This window comes from Berghia stephanieae, chromosome 12 (genome assembly GCF_034508935.2).
Source record: "Berghia stephanieae isolate SIO BIC M18660-M18661 chromosome 12, UCSD_Bste_1.3, whole genome shotgun sequence".
Taxonomy (NCBI): Eukaryota; Metazoa; Mollusca; class Gastropoda; order Nudibranchia; family Aeolidiidae; genus Berghia; species Berghia stephanieae.
In genome coordinates, this window is record NC_088371.1 from 7,342,698 (window position 1) to 7,361,811 (window position 19,114).

General features: G+C 36.2%; 2 protein-coding genes across 2 annotated transcripts in view; both read left to right on the plus strand.

The window, feature by feature from the left end:
• Positions 1 to 2,321: 2,321 nt before the first annotated feature.
• LOC144958275 (uncharacterized) lies at positions 2,322 to 5,294 on the plus strand. The gene is made up of 2 exons (XM_078890143.1): positions 2,322 to 2,439; positions 4,638 to 5,294. The coding sequence occupies exons 1-2, from the start codon at positions 2,382 to 2,384 to the stop codon at positions 5,111 to 5,113; spliced, it is 534 nt and encodes a 177-aa protein (XP_078746269.1). The 5' UTR covers positions 2,322 to 2,381; the 3' UTR covers positions 5,114 to 5,294.
• Positions 5,295 to 16,389: 11,095 nt separating this feature from the next.
• Positions 16,390 to 19,114, plus strand: part of LOC144958274 (uncharacterized) — a 7,806-nt gene continuing 5,081 nt past the window's right edge. The window contains exon 1 of the mRNA XM_078890142.1: positions 16,390 to 16,512. Coding sequence (XP_078746268.1) covers positions 16,455 to 16,512 — 58 coding nt within the window. The 5' untranslated portion in view covers positions 16,390 to 16,454. The remainder of the gene's footprint in view (positions 16,513 to 19,114) is intronic.

Below are 19,114 nucleotides of genomic sequence, written 5' to 3' on the forward strand. Positions count from 1 at the left end.
AGTTGTAAGATCGGTATTTAAGTGTGCACAAAAAGATAAAGCAATAAAACCATTGCATCATTATTAATAAATGAATATGTACTTTTTGTCACTGACGTGGCATTCATATCTAGGGGGAGTTGTGAAGACTGATAAACCAGGATTATAATAAAATCTCATATCGATCTTTTGTAAATCTGGCACCAAACCAATTGATCTGGTTAGACCAGAATTGTTTTTATTGATTGTTTAGTATTGCGTGTTGCTAAGTCATCCATTATCGTGCTTGTTATTGTTGTTTATGATGTGAACAAATGTAAGATTTTCGCGCCTTTATGAGCATTGGTAGACCGATTCACCATTCTTGATCATTTTCTTTCCAAACGTTGAAAGTGAAGGTTGAAACCCACTTTTCAATTTATAACTATACAGTTTTAACTCATCTCATGTAGTTCCATATCTGAAGCAGACGTCGGAGGTCATCTTCCGCCAAGCTGATCTATCTCTTGCCAATTCTATTAAAGCAGCGCCACCTTTCTCAGCTTCATCTGTCCAAGTTCTTATCCCTTTCAAATACGTTATTCTTTGTCTTCCTCTTATTCTTTTTCCATTCATCTTTCCAGTCAAGGCGAGTATTTCCAAACCAGGGTGGCGGATAATGTGTCCTAAAAATTCCATTTGGCGTTTGATGATTTTTGTTATCAGTGATCTTTTTCTGTTTGCCATTTCTAAAATTTCTTCATTTCTTTTCCTTTCCATCCATGACACCCTCATCATTCTTCTGTAAAACCACATTTCCACTGCCTCCAGTCTTTTAACCATGGTCTTGTTTATGGTCCAGCTCTCACAACCATATAGCAGCACAGACAGTACATAGCAATCCAGGACTTTGATTTTTGTTTTCATGCTAATATTCCTGTTTTTCATAATTGTATGCAGCTGGTTGAATGCATTCTTCGCCATACCTATTCTTTTCTTTATTTCACAATCTGATTTTCCATTGGATGTTACATTGAAGCCTAAATATTTGAAACATTCAACTTGTTGTATTGTTTGTCCTCTGCTTGTTATTACACAGGCTGGTGGGTTATTATTTTTAGATACCGACATACATTCTGTTTTAGATATATTCAGTTCCAGTCCCATATTTTCACTACTCCTGACTACAACATCCAGTAATTCTTGTAGTTCATGTTCAGATTCTGCCAGTAGAACCGTATCATCTGCATACCTCAGATTTGTTACATTCTTTCCTCCAATACACACCCCCTTCTTATGTTCGATATCTCTTAATATCATTTCACTATAGAGGTTGAATAAATCTGGAGACAAAACACACCCCTGCCTAACTCCTCTTCTAATAGGTGTAAAACTGCTTAGTTCGTTGTCAACAGTTTTAACTACATGTTTTAAAATATATTTCTTATATATTCTTGGAAGTTTCGGGTTATAGCCCACCTTGTTTCCTAAACTGGATTGTCCTCACACGTTCGAACTTAACGCACCAGAAATGTAGGTTTTTATTTCTAATTTCAGTTATTATGATTCGTGTTTAAATTGTATTAGATATGTAGTCCTATTTGCTCGCAGAGATATACTTGTGTTCATTGTATTTAATCATCTGTTAACATTCCATATGTTCCATCCATATTTCATGTAAAGGCATCAGTCTATCGTTTAATGGATATTTACTTTCATGTCATATATATATATATATATATATATATATAATATATATATATATATATATATATATAATGTAACCAATATATATATATATATATATATATATATAATATATATATATATATATCATATTTTGCAGTCGACCTGCCGTACATGCGACTACTGTACATAGTGCTCTGATATTGCTGTAAACTTCTACTCTACGTGTTATTCTACGTTTGTCCTGTTATCCAACTGCGTCGTTTTCTTCAATCATCCATCATCTAATACATCGTCCTCATCTTTATCAACAACAACATTCTCGCTTTTCATTTCATCTGTGTGTATGGCAGCGTTCGCCCTGGTGCGATACGTCATAATGTAATACCCAAACTACCAATTACCGAACAAATCATACCGGTATTATTATAAATTATCTGAATCTAAATTACATAGAAATAAGAAAACAAAATCAATCAAAATCCACTTACTTTAAAGACAGCTGTTTCAATAATTCTCTCTCTCTCTCTCTCTCTCTCTCTCTCTCTCTCTCTCTCCTCTCTCTCTCTCCCCCTCTCTCTCTCTCTCTCTCTCTCTCTCTCTCTCTCTCTCTCTCTCTTCTTCTTCTTCTTCTTCTTCTTCGTTATTTTATATGATCTCGGAGAAAACATCACCGTTACCCATTTCGGGCAAACCTCCAATCTGTACACAACACCAAGACCCCGATCGCATTGAAGATGGAGCTGAAGCTTATGTCTCTACTGTCATTGTTCATTTCCGGTGCCCTCGGTCATGGTTAGTTCCGATTTTAATTTGTATTAACATAAGAGTCATTTTCTTACAGTGGATGACATAATCAGTAGGATCGTGAAAAGGTTTGAACTGAGTTATTGCCAAGTTTAGTTAGAAGGTCAATTTTTATCCAAAATGAGTTCTTGTCATAAATAGTTAAATTAACCCTTTTTACATCTTCAGGAAATATCAAAGCTTAATTTCACTTCTATTTTTTACAGCTAGTTAAGTTGAAAAAGTGTGAAATTTTAGAAAAGTTGCTGAATACCTTTCTCAATACATCTGACCATAATTCATGAAAAATCACCCGATTTCCTTCAAATAAAGATTAAAATGCTCTAGGGAGAATATTCTTTCAGAAAATGAAAAAAAAATGCTAATCCAAAATTTTCACCTTCCGACTGATAAATTAACCAGTATATTTTTGACAAATGAATACATGGAATTTGTAGCACACCTTCCAACGTGGTGGGCAAATATATTTGGCTGTTTATAAACAATAATGTGACCAATGACCTCGATCACATGGAAATGTAATATAGATCGTGCCCATTGCAATCATCTACAACTTGCCTTTCTTTGTTAAGATATCATTCCACCATGATGGTTTTAGGAGTTTTGAGTACGCTTGTTTCCATCTTGATTGTACAAAAATATATAAAAATACATCAAAAAATGCATTTCGCGTTGAACCATTTCCGTACGTTAATATCGTATAACGCGTGAAAAAAAGCTTTCCCGTCAATGCAATTCCACTGTCCCTCAGCCCCGACTAGGTCAGAGGTGCAATGCTTGATACCTGAGATCAAAGGATTACCCGACACGACGGGCTAATTGACTCAGCACTCACTCTCTGCATCACTATGTGTGAAATGTGATCAAAGTCCACCCAATGCCTTGTGCTTGTTTACATTGTCTGACCCCTCGATTGCAATTCTCTACCTGTGCATTGTTTTCCTCTATTGGGCCGTGAACAATAAGAAAGGATTACAGGGAGGATTTGCTTCTCATCTTTTGATTGATCCATATGGTCCCTGTCCTCATTGATACACTCAAAAGGCATTTGAATGGCATCAACTCAAGGCAGGTTGACGGAATGTTTTAAAAAACACGATGCTGATGTCTCTTTGCCAGCCAATGGAGTGATGAAGTTTTGAAACAACTTCTTTAGCAGTACGACTCTAATGACATATACAATGCAGACGAAATGGGACTTTACTATAATCAACGCTTCACGATTACTATTCTTACCAATAATGATGATTACATTAATTACATTTAGTTGTCGATGAAACATGAATGAGAAATACAAAAAAAAAGCACCCAAACACTAACCCAAAAAAAAAAAAAAAAAACATAGAAAATAAAAGAAATAAAAAGAAACAAACAAAATAAAAACTGTCTTATGAGTCTAATGTCTTGAAAATGAGGGTCCCAAGCCTATAGAAAATTCAGAGGAGAAGGTCTTACATGAACGGCACATGAAAGTGGCGCTAAGATGCTATTTTTAGCTTTTCCGCAGAATCGCACACTCCTCTTAATCAACACACTAACCTGAACTCCCGAGGATGTGCGATTAAGTCGGGTCGACTGTATTAGCAATAGTAGTAGTAGTAGTAGTAGTAGTAGTAGTAGTAGTAGTAGTAGTAGTAGTAGTAGTAGTAGTAGTAGTGTAGTAGAAGTAGTAGTAGTAGTAGTAGTAGTAGTAGCAGCAGCAGCAGTAGTAGTAGTAGTAGTAGTAGTAGTAGTAGTGGTGGTGGTGGTGGTGGTGGTGATGGTGGTGGTAGTGGTATTAGTGGTAGTTGTATTAGTAGTAGTAGTAGTAGTAGTAGTAGTAGTAGTAGTAGTAGTAGTAGTAGTGGTAGTAGTAGTAGTAGTAGTAGTAATAGGTAGTAGTAGTAGTAGTAGTAGTAGTAGTAGTGTGTAGTAGTAGTAGTAGTAGTATAGTAGTAGTAGTAGTAGTAGTAGTAGTAGTAGTAGTAGTAGTAGTAGTAGTAGTAGTAGTAGTAGTAGTAGTAGTAGTAGTAGTAGTAGTAGTAGTAGTAGTAGTAGTAGTAGTAGTAGTAATTGTTGTTGTTGATGTTGTTGTTGCTGTTGTAGTATCATCATCATCATCATCATCATCATCACCATTATCAACAGTCACAACAACAAAAACATCACCATTATCATCTTCATTAAATCGTTTTTTCTTCTCTCAGACCGAGAAGAATGCGAGTACAGAACATCTGACTGTGATAGAAAAGCAGGATTCAGACACCTCTCCGTGACCGATATGTTCAACATGTTCACCGGGGACCTCAACGAGTTCAACCGACTGTGCTTCAACAACGTGGATGCATTGATGCCTCTGGAACATTGCGTCATAGCATTCTGTAGAATATTCTACCGTTTGTCCAAATATGCTTACCTCTACCACATGTGCATGTCCATCTCTTACATCCGAGAAGGCGCGCATTGCTGGGATTCAAACTTCCCCAGAAAGGCGAGAGATTGTTACGAAATGCATTTCCCGTCCTGGCGCACGGGTTATTACCCCTGGGCGATGAGAGTGTACGATCGTGATACTATTGCCAGGCAATGTTTTGCGGACGAGGCGAGACAGGATTGTCGGGATCGAAAGAGTGACATCATGTACAGATTGATGCCGGCTTTCAACGAGTTTCATTATGGTTGATATATATATATATATATATATATATATATATATATATATATATATATATATATATATATATATATATATATATGACCGTAGCATGAAAATTTGCATACGTGTTACCAAGACCAATTAAAGACCCGTCCGCTATAGAACCACTCTGGCAATCAATCATAACGTTTCGGTTTAAGGCCTTAAATTTACCCTATTACAGCTTTATTAAACAAGGGAAAATCATTGCGTAAATACATATTATCTTTTCTTCATATTCATTGTATTAGGAGAAATTGTGCTAAAACAGTGCACATTGGGATTGAAAGTATGAAAATTGGCATACATGTAGCGAAGACCCATATAAATGACACCTGCTATAGAAGATTATTATTATTATTGTTATTATTATTATTATTATTATTATTATTATTATTATTATTATTATCATCATCATCATCATCATCATCATTTTCATCATCATCATCATCATCATTATTATTATTATTATTATTATTATTATTATTATTATTATTATTATTATTATTATTATTATTATTATTATTATTATTATTATTATTATCAAAGTTTAAGAGTCCTTCAGAGTCATTCGGTCCATGGAGTCGGAGTTTATCACGGTTTCTATATCGTGACACGGACAATAGCGATTGCTTGATACCCTTTTCATAGGATTATAGTCTATCGTAAAGTACATTCCGCCAGATATAACAGACCCAGCTACCCAATTACTGCTGGGTGGACAGGGGAAAAAATTCGACAGCACCCGGGATCGATCTCGGTCCCTTTGCGTGTGAAGCGAGTGCTCCACCAACTGAGCTATCCTGATCCCCAACTATCATCAATTCTGACCAAAATAGTCTATAAAACACGTAAAATGATTATTGCAGTATTTTTGGAAAGAAAACAATAATTAGGGGGAGGGGTAAAGGAGCACTGTCTGTGTCAACACCGGTTGTCGACATTTAATCGTACTGTGTTCTGCGAGACCTTTGTTTTCTGTCCGTCTTTACTAGTATACTTGATTATACTTGTTAAACCAGATAAACAAAAATCTATTATTATAGAATTTTGCATAGAGAAATCCTTCATAACTAGCAAAATTGAATAAGATTAACGATTAAACAATTTGGATAGTTCGTGAATGGAAAGTTTAGTGAAAGGAAAACATCCGGTTTGACGCTAAAAATAGACACCAATGGATATCCAAGGATGACGTGATTCAACGTTTGGGTCGCCTTGTTTTGAATGTTTACACAAAAGGAATGAACGTATTATTTTGTCGTCCATTTCAAATTTTCCAATCTTAAAAAAGCTTGTAGCTCAACTAATACTCATCTCTCAGAGTGGTTCTATATCATAAAGTACAGGATTTTTCATATTCTACAACAAATATAAGTTCCATGCTTTCAACCCTAATTTGCATAATTCAAGGGTTTTTTGGACCTAATTCCCCCTACTACGTCATCAGCATCATCATCATTATTATTGTTATCATTATTATTAAACTAAACCGAATTCTATTTTATTTTAGGGTAGATTCTATCATTGGGTAGAACTACTAAATGTCATCAAAAAAAGAAAACTCATTTTTTTTCGATCACATATGCCAAAACCCATGCACCCTAAAGTAACATGCCGTACTCTTGAAAAACACATATTTCGAAATTTGGCCAGAAAACTTGTCCTTCAAATATCGATCTTTATAAAAATTTTCAAACCTAGAAAGATAGACAGATAGACAGACAGACGTATATATATATATATATATATATATATATATATATATATATATATATATATATATATATATATATATATATATATATATAATATATATATTGAATCGTGTTTGATACAAATATGGTACGAAAAGTGCTCGACATGTAGTAATGGAGCGAATTATTATTTAAAATATTTACCACAATGTTTGGGGCAGTCTACATCGATGTTTCAGGCTTAATTTGCCATCTTCAGGACTGAGTTGTTTTGTTGACTGTTGTTGTTTCTTGAAGTGGTTCCGGTTTGAAGTTAATTAAGAGGAATTTGCGCCGATGGGGACACTTTCCGTAGATCTCATTTTTCATGTTGAGTGTGGCTTCATGAGGTTGTTTGATTATGGTATATTTTTCTTCCAGGCATAAGCTACATTGTTTTGATGTTGGTGTGTATCCTGTTGCTTTAGATAAAATTTTCCATGAAATGTTGTGGTCTATTTTGTTGTCTTTTAATTTCCAAATATGTTCGCTGAGTTTTGTGGATGTTTTTTTTGTTAGTGTTTCTAAATGTTGAGGTGTGGAGGTTGTATCTTGTTTTGAAATTATTTTCTGTTAGTCCTACAACCTAAAACAAGATACAACCTCCACACCTCAACATTTAGAAACACTAACAAAAAAACATCCACAAAACTCAGCGAACATATTTGGAAATTAAAAGACAACAAAATAGACCACAACATTTCATGGAAAATTTTATCTAAAGCAACAGGATACACACCAACATCAAAACAATGTAGCTTATGCCTGGAAGAAAAATATACCATAATCAAACAACCTCATGAAGCCACACTCAACATGAAAAATGAGATCTACGGAAAGTGTCCCCATCGGCGCAAATTCCTCTTAATTAACTTCAAACCGGAACCACTTCAAGAAACAACAACAGTCAACAAAACAACTCAGTCCTGAAGATGGCAAATTAAGCCTGAAACATCGATGTAGACTGCCCCAAACATTGTGGTAAATATTTTAAATAATATATAATATATATATATAATATATATATATAATATATATATATATATATTATATTATATTATATTATATAGATAGATAGATAGATAGATATATATATATATATATATATATATATATATATATATAGATCGATAGATAGATAGATAGATAGATAGATAGATAGATAGATAGATAGATAGATAGATAGATAGATAGATAGATAGATAGATAGATAGATAGATAGATAGATAGATAGATAGATAGATAGATAGATAGATAGATAGATAGATAGGCAAACAAACAAATAGACAAATATAGAGAGATAGATATAAAATTGCTTTATAAATGCCATTTATTATGAAATACCATTGTATCTATCAGTCGGGAGGGGAGGGGGAGGAGAAGGGGGTATTCTTTTGTTTTGTTGTTTGTTTTGTTTTGGTTTTAGTTTTGTTTTTTTTTGTGGGGTTTTTTTCTTGGTTTTTTATTTGGGGGGGGGGGGTTGTTTTGGTTTTTGTATTTTTTTTTATTTGCATTTATATTTATGGGGTTTTTTTACTGGTTAATTCCTACCTCAATTTGTCGGAGATACCTCATTAAACTTGCGAAATGGCATTCGATTTTAACCCTTTCATGGCGAGCGACTGAGGTTGTGATATCCCAGTTGCCAGGGATCCAGATCGATCCTGGGTGAGGTCGGATTAGTTTGTAAAATTTCATTTCCCCCCCCCCCCCTCCCCCGGTGATTGAGTATTTCCTTTAGATGTAGCGTTAAGTACTTCGTAATAACTTAGTGTCCTATTCAAATGATAGTAAGCGATTGCTATTGTTCTTTTAACGATATGGACACGAGGATAAAGTCCGGACCAATGAGTTTGATGGATCTGAGGAAAAATATTATTATGTCCATCGAAAGTATCTACCTGTCACACGAGGCAATCCGACCTTAGTTATCGTAAACTTATAGCCTGACACTGGCCGTAGCCATCGTAAACTTATTGCCAGACACTGACCGTTGCCATCATACATAATATAGCCTGACACTGACCGTAGCCATCGTTATCTTAAAGCCTGACACTGACCGTAGCCATCGTAAACTTATAGCCTGACACTGACCGTAGCCATCGTAATCTTAAAGCCTGACACTGACCGTAGCCATCACAAACTTATAGCCTGCCACTGACCGTAGCCATCACAAACTTATAGCCTGACACTGACCGTAGCCATCATAAACTTATAGCCTGACACTGACCGTAGCCATCACAAACTTATAGCCTGACACAAAAAAAGGCTACAAGTTAACGATGGCTACGGTTCTAGTGTCAGGCTATAAGTCAACGATGGCTACGGTTTTTGTGTCAGGCTATAAGTCAACGATGGCTACGGTTCTAGTATCAGGCTATAAGTTAACGATGGCTACGGTTCTAGTGTCAGGCTATAAGTCAACGATGGCTACGGTTCTAGTATCAGGCTAAAAGTTAACGATGGCTACGGTTCTAGTATCTGGCTATAACTTTACGATGGCTACGGTTATTGTGCCAGGCTATAACTTAACGATGGCTACGGTTCTAGTACAGGCTAGAAGTTAACGATGGCTACGATTCTAGTGTCAGGCTATAACTTAACGATGGCTACGGTTCTAGTGTCAGGCTATAACTTTACGATGGCTACGGTTCTAGTGCCAGGATATAACTTAACGATGGCTACGTTTCTAGTATCAGGCTACAACAAGAGATGAAGTGAGTAGAAAAGTGCCAGAAGACAATAGAGAATAAAAATTTTCGCGGCGGTGGTGGGGTTTGAACCTGCGACCTTATTGGTACGACAACTCCGCCTGGCAGGTGAGAGCGTGGCTCTACCGTGTGAGCTATCCACGAATACAAAAATATTCGTATTAAACTCAGGTCATTTCTAGAACTCTCTCTCACCCACTTCTGGAAATCGCGGGCTCGCTCGCCAACCAACCATCGCGAAGTTACTTGACCAGCAGTTAAGCTTAATAGCCAATATTCTCAACACAAACATATAACATAGAAACGATTGAGACATTGAGTATGCTACGGTATATGGGGTGAATTTTTAATTCAGAAAAGTGAGTGGAGCAGGCACTTATGTCGGTAACAACAAGAGATGAAGTGAGTAGAAAAGTGCCAGAAGACAATAGAGAATAAAAATTTTCGCGGCGGTGGTGGAGTTTGAACCTGCGACCTTATTGGTACGACAACTCCGCCTGGCAGGTGAGAGCGTGGCTCTACCGTGTGAGCTATCCACGAATACAAACATATTCGTATCAAACTAGAGAAATGACCTGAGTTTGATACGAATATTTTTGTATTCGTGGATAGCTCACACGGTAGAGCCACGCTCTCACCTGCCAGGCGGAGTTGTCGTACCAATAAGGTCGCAGGTTCAAACCCCACCACCGCCGCGAAAATTTTTATTCTCTATTGTCTTCTGGCACTTTTCTACTCACTTCATCTCTTGTTGTTACCAACATAAGTGCCTGCTCCACTCACTTTTCTGAATTAGTATCAGGCTATAACTTAACGATCGCTACGGTTCTAGTGCCAGGCTATAACTTTACGATGGCTACGGTTCTAGTGCCAGGCTATAACTTTACGATGGCTACGGTTCTAGTGCCAGGCTATAAGTTAACGGTCAATCCCACAGATCCGAGCATCACTCACAATTTTAACGCAGGCAGTTAAAAAAAAAGATTAACGGTGTCTAATGAAATGGGAATCTAAAGTCGTGACGTCAGATCATAATTATTTTTTTCATTGAGCTTTTATATAGTGCATTATCTGCTAAAAGTGCTCAAAGCGCTTTACAAGGGGTCCCTTGCCAACAGAAACACGTAACATGTAGGACGAGACATGACGCCAGTTATGCGATAGTACAATTGTTTTCGGACAGAGACAACGCTGTTAAGTGCCAGGTACTCATTTTACACCTGAGTACGGTGAGAGAATGTGAGTAAAGAACCTTTTCCAAGGATTCAGCTATGCGCCGAGCGAGGCTCTATCCCAGGACCTTCCGATCCGAAAGCGAGTGGCAAACCACAAGACCACATAGCCGCACAATCCTCTGTTCAGGTTCAAAAGTCCTTGGTACTAAGTGCCCGATTCTCCGGAGGACTAATAATGAATATGTTACATATTGAATCATAATGTGACATAACTATTATAGCATCAGGATGTATAAATAGATTCTTTGGATAACGTGATGTGAAAGAGCGAGGATGGATAATCGTTATTACAACCAGCATATATTTAGACAAGAAAATAAGATACCATCATTCTGACACCAGAAGATCAATTACACAAGGTATGTATTTAGTCCCCCCCGGAAGAGTGGTTATACGCTTCCAATGAGATTGAAAACATATTTTATCTCACAATTATGTTCTATATGTTCTACTTATGTTCTAAATAAAGAAACATTTCAAGAATCCATCAGGTCTTTTGATTTACTCGCCTCTGTTAAGAGTTGTGATAATGCTCACGATATGGTAAACACATATAATAATTCACTGAAAACTGTGTTCGATGAGCTGTGTCCATCGGTCACGAAAGAAATTATTCTTCGACCAAACACCGAGTGGTATTGCAACGAGTTACAAACACTAAAACATCAACTCAGATCTGCCGAACGGATTTGGCGTCGATCCAAATTAGAAATTCATAATCAAATTTATTTAAGACTAAAACACAAACGGAACAAATTAATTCTATCATGTAAAAAAACATACATTCAAAATAAAATAACAAGTGCCAAACGAAACTCACGTGAACTGTTCGCCACCCTGAACAAACTGATGAAGGATCATCCTTCAAATAATTTTGAGAACCCTAGTGCTACCGCAAATAGTTTCTCTCTACACTTTAGAGATAAAATATCAGGTATTCGGAATAATTTGGACAAAGAAGAGATAATGAAAGCACAAATAAATGAAACTAATGCACTTCCAGCCAGAGTAGCATTCGACGAATTTGAACCCGCCACTGAAACAGAAGTACTGTCTGCGCTGAGACAATGCTCCAAAACAACCAGCCCAATAGATCCCATTCCTTCATGGCTTGTTCTTTCTTGTGCTAATATTTTGGTTCCCGTTCTTACTCATATTGTAAATGCTAGTTTGTTTATTGGTGAGGTATCTAATAATCTTAAACATGCTATTGTCACTCCCATATTAAAGAAATCTAGCCTTGACAAAGAAGACCCAAATAATTATCGACCAGTCTCGAATCTCACCCTCATGTCCAAACTAATTGAGAAAATTGTTGCTTTTAGGCTTAACACGTTTTTGAATGAACACAATTTGTTCTCTAAATTTCAGTCTGCTTATCGCCCCTTTCACAGCACTGAAACTGCTCTTATTAAAATCCATAATGATATCATAAATCATTTATGTCGGAAAAATGATGATGTTATTATCATACTACTCGACCTTAGTGCTGCTTTTGACACAATAGACCATACTCTTTTAATTGACAGACTTAAGACACTATACGGATTTGGGGGTACTGTCCTTGACTGGTTTTCTTCTTACCTCTCTGACAGAATTCAATCAGTGTCTGTAAATCGACATGACTTCTCTTCTCCTTGTCCCCTATCTTTTGGTGAACCACAGGGTTCAGTTCTGGGACCCTCTTTATTCACCCTCTATATCAGACCATTAGGTGACATCATCTCAAAATATTCTATTAAGTACCATTTTTACGCAGACGACACCCAATTACTGTTTCCCATTAATATCGACAATCATCTCAATGTTATAACGGATATAGAAAATTGTATCTCTGAGATTAGTGACTGGATGTGTTGCAACAAACTCAGGTTAAATGAAAATAAAACAGAGGTGTTGCAAATTACAAGACGGGGCCTCGTGGACCTTTCCACGCTTAACCTGAATCTTTCTGATTGTGTAATTCCCATCACTAAAGAACCTGTGAGAAACTTAGGAGTTTTATTCGATACCAAATTAAACATGTCTGCCCATGTCACTAATGTAACTAGATCCTGCAATCTTTACCTTAGATCTCTTGGTGCTATTAGAAGGCTTCTTGATATTGATACTACGAAACTTCTTGTGGTCTCTTTGATTCTTACCCGCCTTGATTATTGCAATAGCTTGCTCTATGGTTGTGATAATAATGTCATTAATCGACTCCAAAAGATACAGAACAAAGCAGCTCGATTGGTAACGTTATCTAAAAAGCGCGAGCATATAACACCGATTTTGAGGACCTACACTGGCTACCTGTAAAGTTTAGGATTGAATTTAAAATACTCACCCATGTTTTCAATTGCTTAAACAATTCCGCTCCTGTTTACCTTCAGGAACTTATCCATCTTTATGAACCCAGTCGAAATTTAAGATCTGCTAATTTAAATATCCTAAGGGAACCCCCAAAATCGTTAGTTTTTCATGAGAAATCCTTTGACCACCATGCCCCCCGACTGTGGAACTCCATCAATATTGAAACTAAAAATACTGAAAATCCACTTATCTCTAGAAAACGGTTAAAAACTGAGCTTTTCTGTAGGGCATATAATTTGGACTCTTAGTATGTATTTTATTATAATATATTATGTTATCATCGAATTTGTGTGGTTTTAACATGCCAGTTCTATATTTGTATATCATACATGATGTGTTGATGTAAAGCGCCAGTGAGCAATTCCAAATTGGAACTAGGCGCTATATAAGTTCATTATATAATTATTATTATTATTATTATATTGATGTTTTGACTTTAAGTAAGATATTCGAAAATCCGCAAGTATATAGATAGTTCGAAGATGACGTCACTTAGGCCTTTGTTATTGTTTTTGCCATCCGCGTTTGTGAGTTGTTCTCACTAAACTGTATTAACCAGACTATAAAAGTTCATGGTTACATGGTTATATATATATATATATATATATATATATATATATATATATATATATATATATATATATATATAACATACCAATACACACGACTGTAGACGTGTATAGTCTGATTGATATAATCTAGTGAGAACTAATCACCAAAATGGCTGTCTAAATACAATAACAGGGAGCTGAGTGACGTCAATTTCGTTCTATAAATTGGTTCGCCTGGTACGTATGCATGACTTCATAATGGATTTGAGTTCGACCCCAGCCTGACACAAGAACCAATCAGGACTTATAGTTTGACGTCATTTTTAGGCTTGTGCACTATCTAGTGAGTTGTCGTTAGTAGTGCTCAAGGAAACAAGTGATTCCATTGGGTTGACGTATTGAATTCAACTCACGATTTGTTTTCTTTTGTGGCCAAAGAGTGTATTTTGACATAACTTTTTGGTCAGGTTCAGGCTATAGATAGAATGAAATTCACGTTACTCTGGTCTTTGTTATAGATAGTATGCGCTTGGCTAAGAAGCTCATAACATTGCCATCCGGAAGTATAACGGACCAACACACAAAACTGTGTGTATCCATGAACGTTTATAGTCAGGTTAATACAGTTCAGTGAGCATTACTCATAAACGCGGATGGCAAAAAATAAGAACAAAGACCTGAGTGACGTCATCTTCGAACTATCTATTGTTTTTATGTTGTTTTTTTTTTTGCCATCGACGTTTATGAGTAATTCTCACTTAACTGTATTATCCAGACTATAAAAGTTCATGGTTACACATAGTTTTGTGTGTTGGTCCATTATACTTCCGGATGGCAATGTTGTGAGCTTCTTAGCCAAGCGCATATTATACTATCTATAAGTTTACGATGACTAAAGTTCGACCCTCGCCGATTCCCGCCATTGAGGAGTTGCTGGTTCAGGCAGTACCGAAATGACGTGTTGTGAAATTATGGTTCCACTGAATTATTTCAAAACGACGCCAAAATGTCATCGAAACCAAACAACTTTGGCAACTATAGATAGAATGCGCTTGGCCAAAGAGTTCACAACATTGCCATCCGGAAGTATAACGGACCAACACACAAACTCTGTGTAACCATGAACTTTTATAGTCTGGTTAATACAGTTTAGTGAGAACAACTCACAAACGCGGATGGCAAAAACAAAAACAAAGGCCTGAGTGACGTCATCTTCGAACTATCTATAGATAGTATGCAGTTGACGTCACTCAAGCCTTTGTTATTGTATTTTGTCATCCGCGTTTGTCAGTGATTCCCACTGAACTGTATTAACCTGACTATAAACGTTTATGGATACACACAGTTTTGTGTGTTGGTCCGTTTTACTTCTGGATGGCAATGTTATGAGCTTCTGAGCCAAGCGCATACTATCTATAGCTCTGCCCTACTCTTTAAAATTTTTTGTTTTTAAAGAAAGAAAAACACCAAACACATTTAAAAAATTCTGGCCAGAAAAATCGTCCTTCATATCCATATCAATCAATTAAAACGCCCTTCATCTTGTCAAAAGCTATCAAACCTGAGACTTCGACAAAGTCTTCAACGAAATCCCAGTTTGAAAGTTGTTGACGAGATGAAGGTTTTTTCTAATACAAAGATATTTGGAGAACGAATTTTCCAGCCATTTTTTACAATGTAATATTTCAGGGTAAGGTCATAATAGCTCAGTTGGTAGCACTTGCTTCTCATACGCAAAGGGACCAAGATCGATCCCGGGTGAAGTCGAGATTTTTTCTGACCCCGCCCCCCCCCCCCCCCCCCACACACACACACACTCCCACCCCACCCCTCTGTCCAACAAGCCGTGAATCTGTTAGATTTGGCGGAAAGTACGTTGCGATAGACTATCGTCCTATCCAAAGGATAGCAAGCAATTGCTATTGTCTGTTTCGCGCTATAGAAACCGGGATAAACTCCGGCTCCATGAGCCTCATGGCTCTGAAGGACTACTTTATTTTTTTATTTTTACACAACAACAAAAGACATTTTTATTCATTTTGGCCAGGAACCAAATTGTTTCGAATAACAACTTTGGAATAAGATGACTCATAACTTGTTATAGGGGTCTCATCCCGAAGCTCAATTGATAGATCACTCGCTTCACACGCAAAGAGTGCCCAGTTACTCAGTGTTGTATCAACTGAGCTATCAGTACTCCCACATAATAATAATAATAATAATAATAATAATAATAATAATAATAATAATAATAATGATGATGATGATGATGATGATGATGATGATGATGAATGATGATGAGATGATGATGATGATAATAATAATAATGATAATAATATAATAATAATAATAATAATAATAATAATAATAATAATAATAATAATAATAATAATAATAATAATAATAATAATAATAATAATAATAATAATAATAATACGTCTATGTACGATAGAACAACAATTCCAAAGGCAATTTTGATAATTGGACTCATTATACCAAAATGACAGCCCTGTTTCAAAAACTCTCTCTCTCTCTCTCTCTCTCTCTCTCTCTCTCTCTCTCTCTCTCTCTGTGTGTGTGTGTGTGTGTGTGTGTGTGTTTGTGTGTGTGTGTGTCTCTCTCTCTCTCTGTGTCTCTCTTTCCCTCGTTATTTTATTTAATCTCTGCCAAAACATCACCGTTACTCATTTCGGGCCATCCTCCAATCTGTACACTACACCAAGACCCCGATCGCATCGAAGATGGAGCTAAAGCTTATGTCTCTACTGTTATTGTTCATTGCCGGTGCCAACGGCCATGGTTAGTTCCGATATTAATTTCTATTAACATAAGGGTCATTTTCTTTTTCCTTTCAGTTACAGTGAATGGCATAATCAGTAGGATGGTGAAAAGGTTTGAACTGAGTTATTGCCAAGTTTAGTTAGAAGGTCAATTTTTATCTAAAATTCGTTCTTGTCATAAATAGGTAAATCAACTATTTTTGTACATCTTCGGGAAATATCAAAGTTTAATTTCACTTCTTTTTTTATAGCTAGTCAAGTTGAAAAAGTATGTTATTTGAAAAAAGTTGCTGGATAGCTTTCCCATACATCTGACCATAACTTCATGAAAAATCACCCGATTTACTCAAATATAGATTAAAATGCTCTGGGGATCATATTCTTTCAGAAAATGCAAAAGAATGCAAATCCAAAATTTTTACCTTCCGACTGAATGTCATGAAGCTACTGACATTTAATTTACCAGTAGATTTTTGGCCAAAGAAAAATGGAATTTGTGGCACACCTTCAAACGTTGTCTGACAAACATATTTGGCTGTTTATAAACAATAACGTGAATGAAATCAACCTCTCTCTGGTCATTGACATTGTTTTTATACCGCCTGATGGGTGACTAGTTATCATAGGATTTTCTCGGTCATATTATTATAAAAACGTTTCAGTTTACACATAGTTTCCTCTTTTGGTTCTATTGATCAAGCGGTAGAACAGTGGGTAATTTACTTAGACGCATGCTATCAATAGTAAAACCATTGTAGTTTTCTATGTTTACCAATCTTTGCCATTGTTTATAGATAGTATGATGACTAAGAGGCGGAGTTATCCAGGTGTATATTAATTGCACACTTTTAATAAATGATATTGTTCTATATTTATTCGTGCTGCCATACATTCAAAAGGAGCATACTATTTTCTGCCACATCGGTGGTTTTTTTTCACCTTAACAACGCCATTATCTCATTCGTCTACAGCGACGTGTACATATATGCAGGTCTGACATCTGAACATTCTTATGGGCCTAGTTTAATATTGTTGTTGTTAACAATATTTTGCGTCATTTTTTTTTTTTTTTGGAGATTTCCATTAGGTACAATGATGAGCCCATTAGGAATTGGGTTATCAGACCTGCAAATAAGTGCACATCGATCTGCAGTGTTTCATTCATCCTGTTTTGTTGATAAAGGGGAAAACCGAAACGTCTACAGTATCGTGTTTTCGTTTATTAAATTGAAGCTTACATTCAATTTCACATTGTCATCTATTTCTTCGAGCTTCGAGCAGCCACATTACAATTATCTACTTTACTTTGGTGTTATTGTCGAAAATTTTACACAAGCAATATTTGGGAGGCCTTCCGAAAGCTCCTCGTGCTAAGGTTAACAACTCAAATAGTCCCTCAACTATGTCTAAGAAAAAATAAAACCTATTACCTTTAACTAACCCAAATAGGAAAAATAAACATCCTAGCATCTTTACTAAGACTTATGACAACCCTAATCCTCCGACCTCGAGCTAACCCTAATAGAAAAAAACCGTGGACCGTTTTCAAAACTTCACAAAACAAAATGGCGGGGACAACCAAAACAATTGTCGTATCAGGAAAGCTTAAACTTTCACTAATCTATCAAGGTTTGTTCTAGAGTTTTTAAAACGCTGCTATATATTGACAAATTGAATAAACAAACGCATGAGAAAAGATCCACGGTGAAAATACAAAATGAAAGCAATGCTAGCTCGAGGATCTTTCGGAAGGCCTTCCCAATAGTTAACATGACATAGATGTATATTCTGGTATTCTTGTAAAATTAAGAAAATTAATGATCCACATCACGTGATTCCACCGCGTCTTCAGTGAGGTCATTCCAAAGTCGATGGCATAAAGGATTGAATAAGTAGTGAACGGTGGGGGCTCCCTGAAGCCTGAGATCGTGAAAATACTAACAAAAGAGTGGAAATGGAGAGGTTTCGGATGGGAAAAATGCAGGCGATTGACGTTTCGGGTACAAACCCTTGGTCGGCACAACAATAAAAAATTAACGTGGAAAACAAAATAAAATAAAATGCAATATATCTAGTATCGTCTGTACTCAATGGTGGTTGGAATATGAAGGGAACGGAAAATCCTGGGTTCGGTTCCCGCTATGAGCAGAGCATTGTTGAGTCCTTGGAAAAGGCTCTTTACACTTACAATATCTCTCCGGACATGCGTAAAACGAGTGCCCGGTCGTTAAAAATGAATTTAAAGATTTAACATTAAGAATAAGATGTAAAAATATCGCCTAACAGACGTCATCTCTCGTACTTCATGCGAGGTGGTTATGACTATTTAAAGTGGTTTGAGCAGGTTTAGTTGGACATTGCGCTAAATAAATGCTCAAATTTATTTTTGTTTGTTTGTTGTTTTGTTGGGTTTTTTAAAAATTGTTTCCGTTTTGTCTTTATTTTTGTTTTTGTTTTTTGTTTGTTGATAATTATTTTGTTTTTGTGGGTTTAAAAAATGTTTTACAAAGAATAATTGGGAGGGCTCGTAATAATTTTGTTATTAGTTATTACGCTCTACTGTCTCTAATTGATTTTCCCTAGGTACATATATTGTCAGGTCTGATAGGCGAACGCAACTG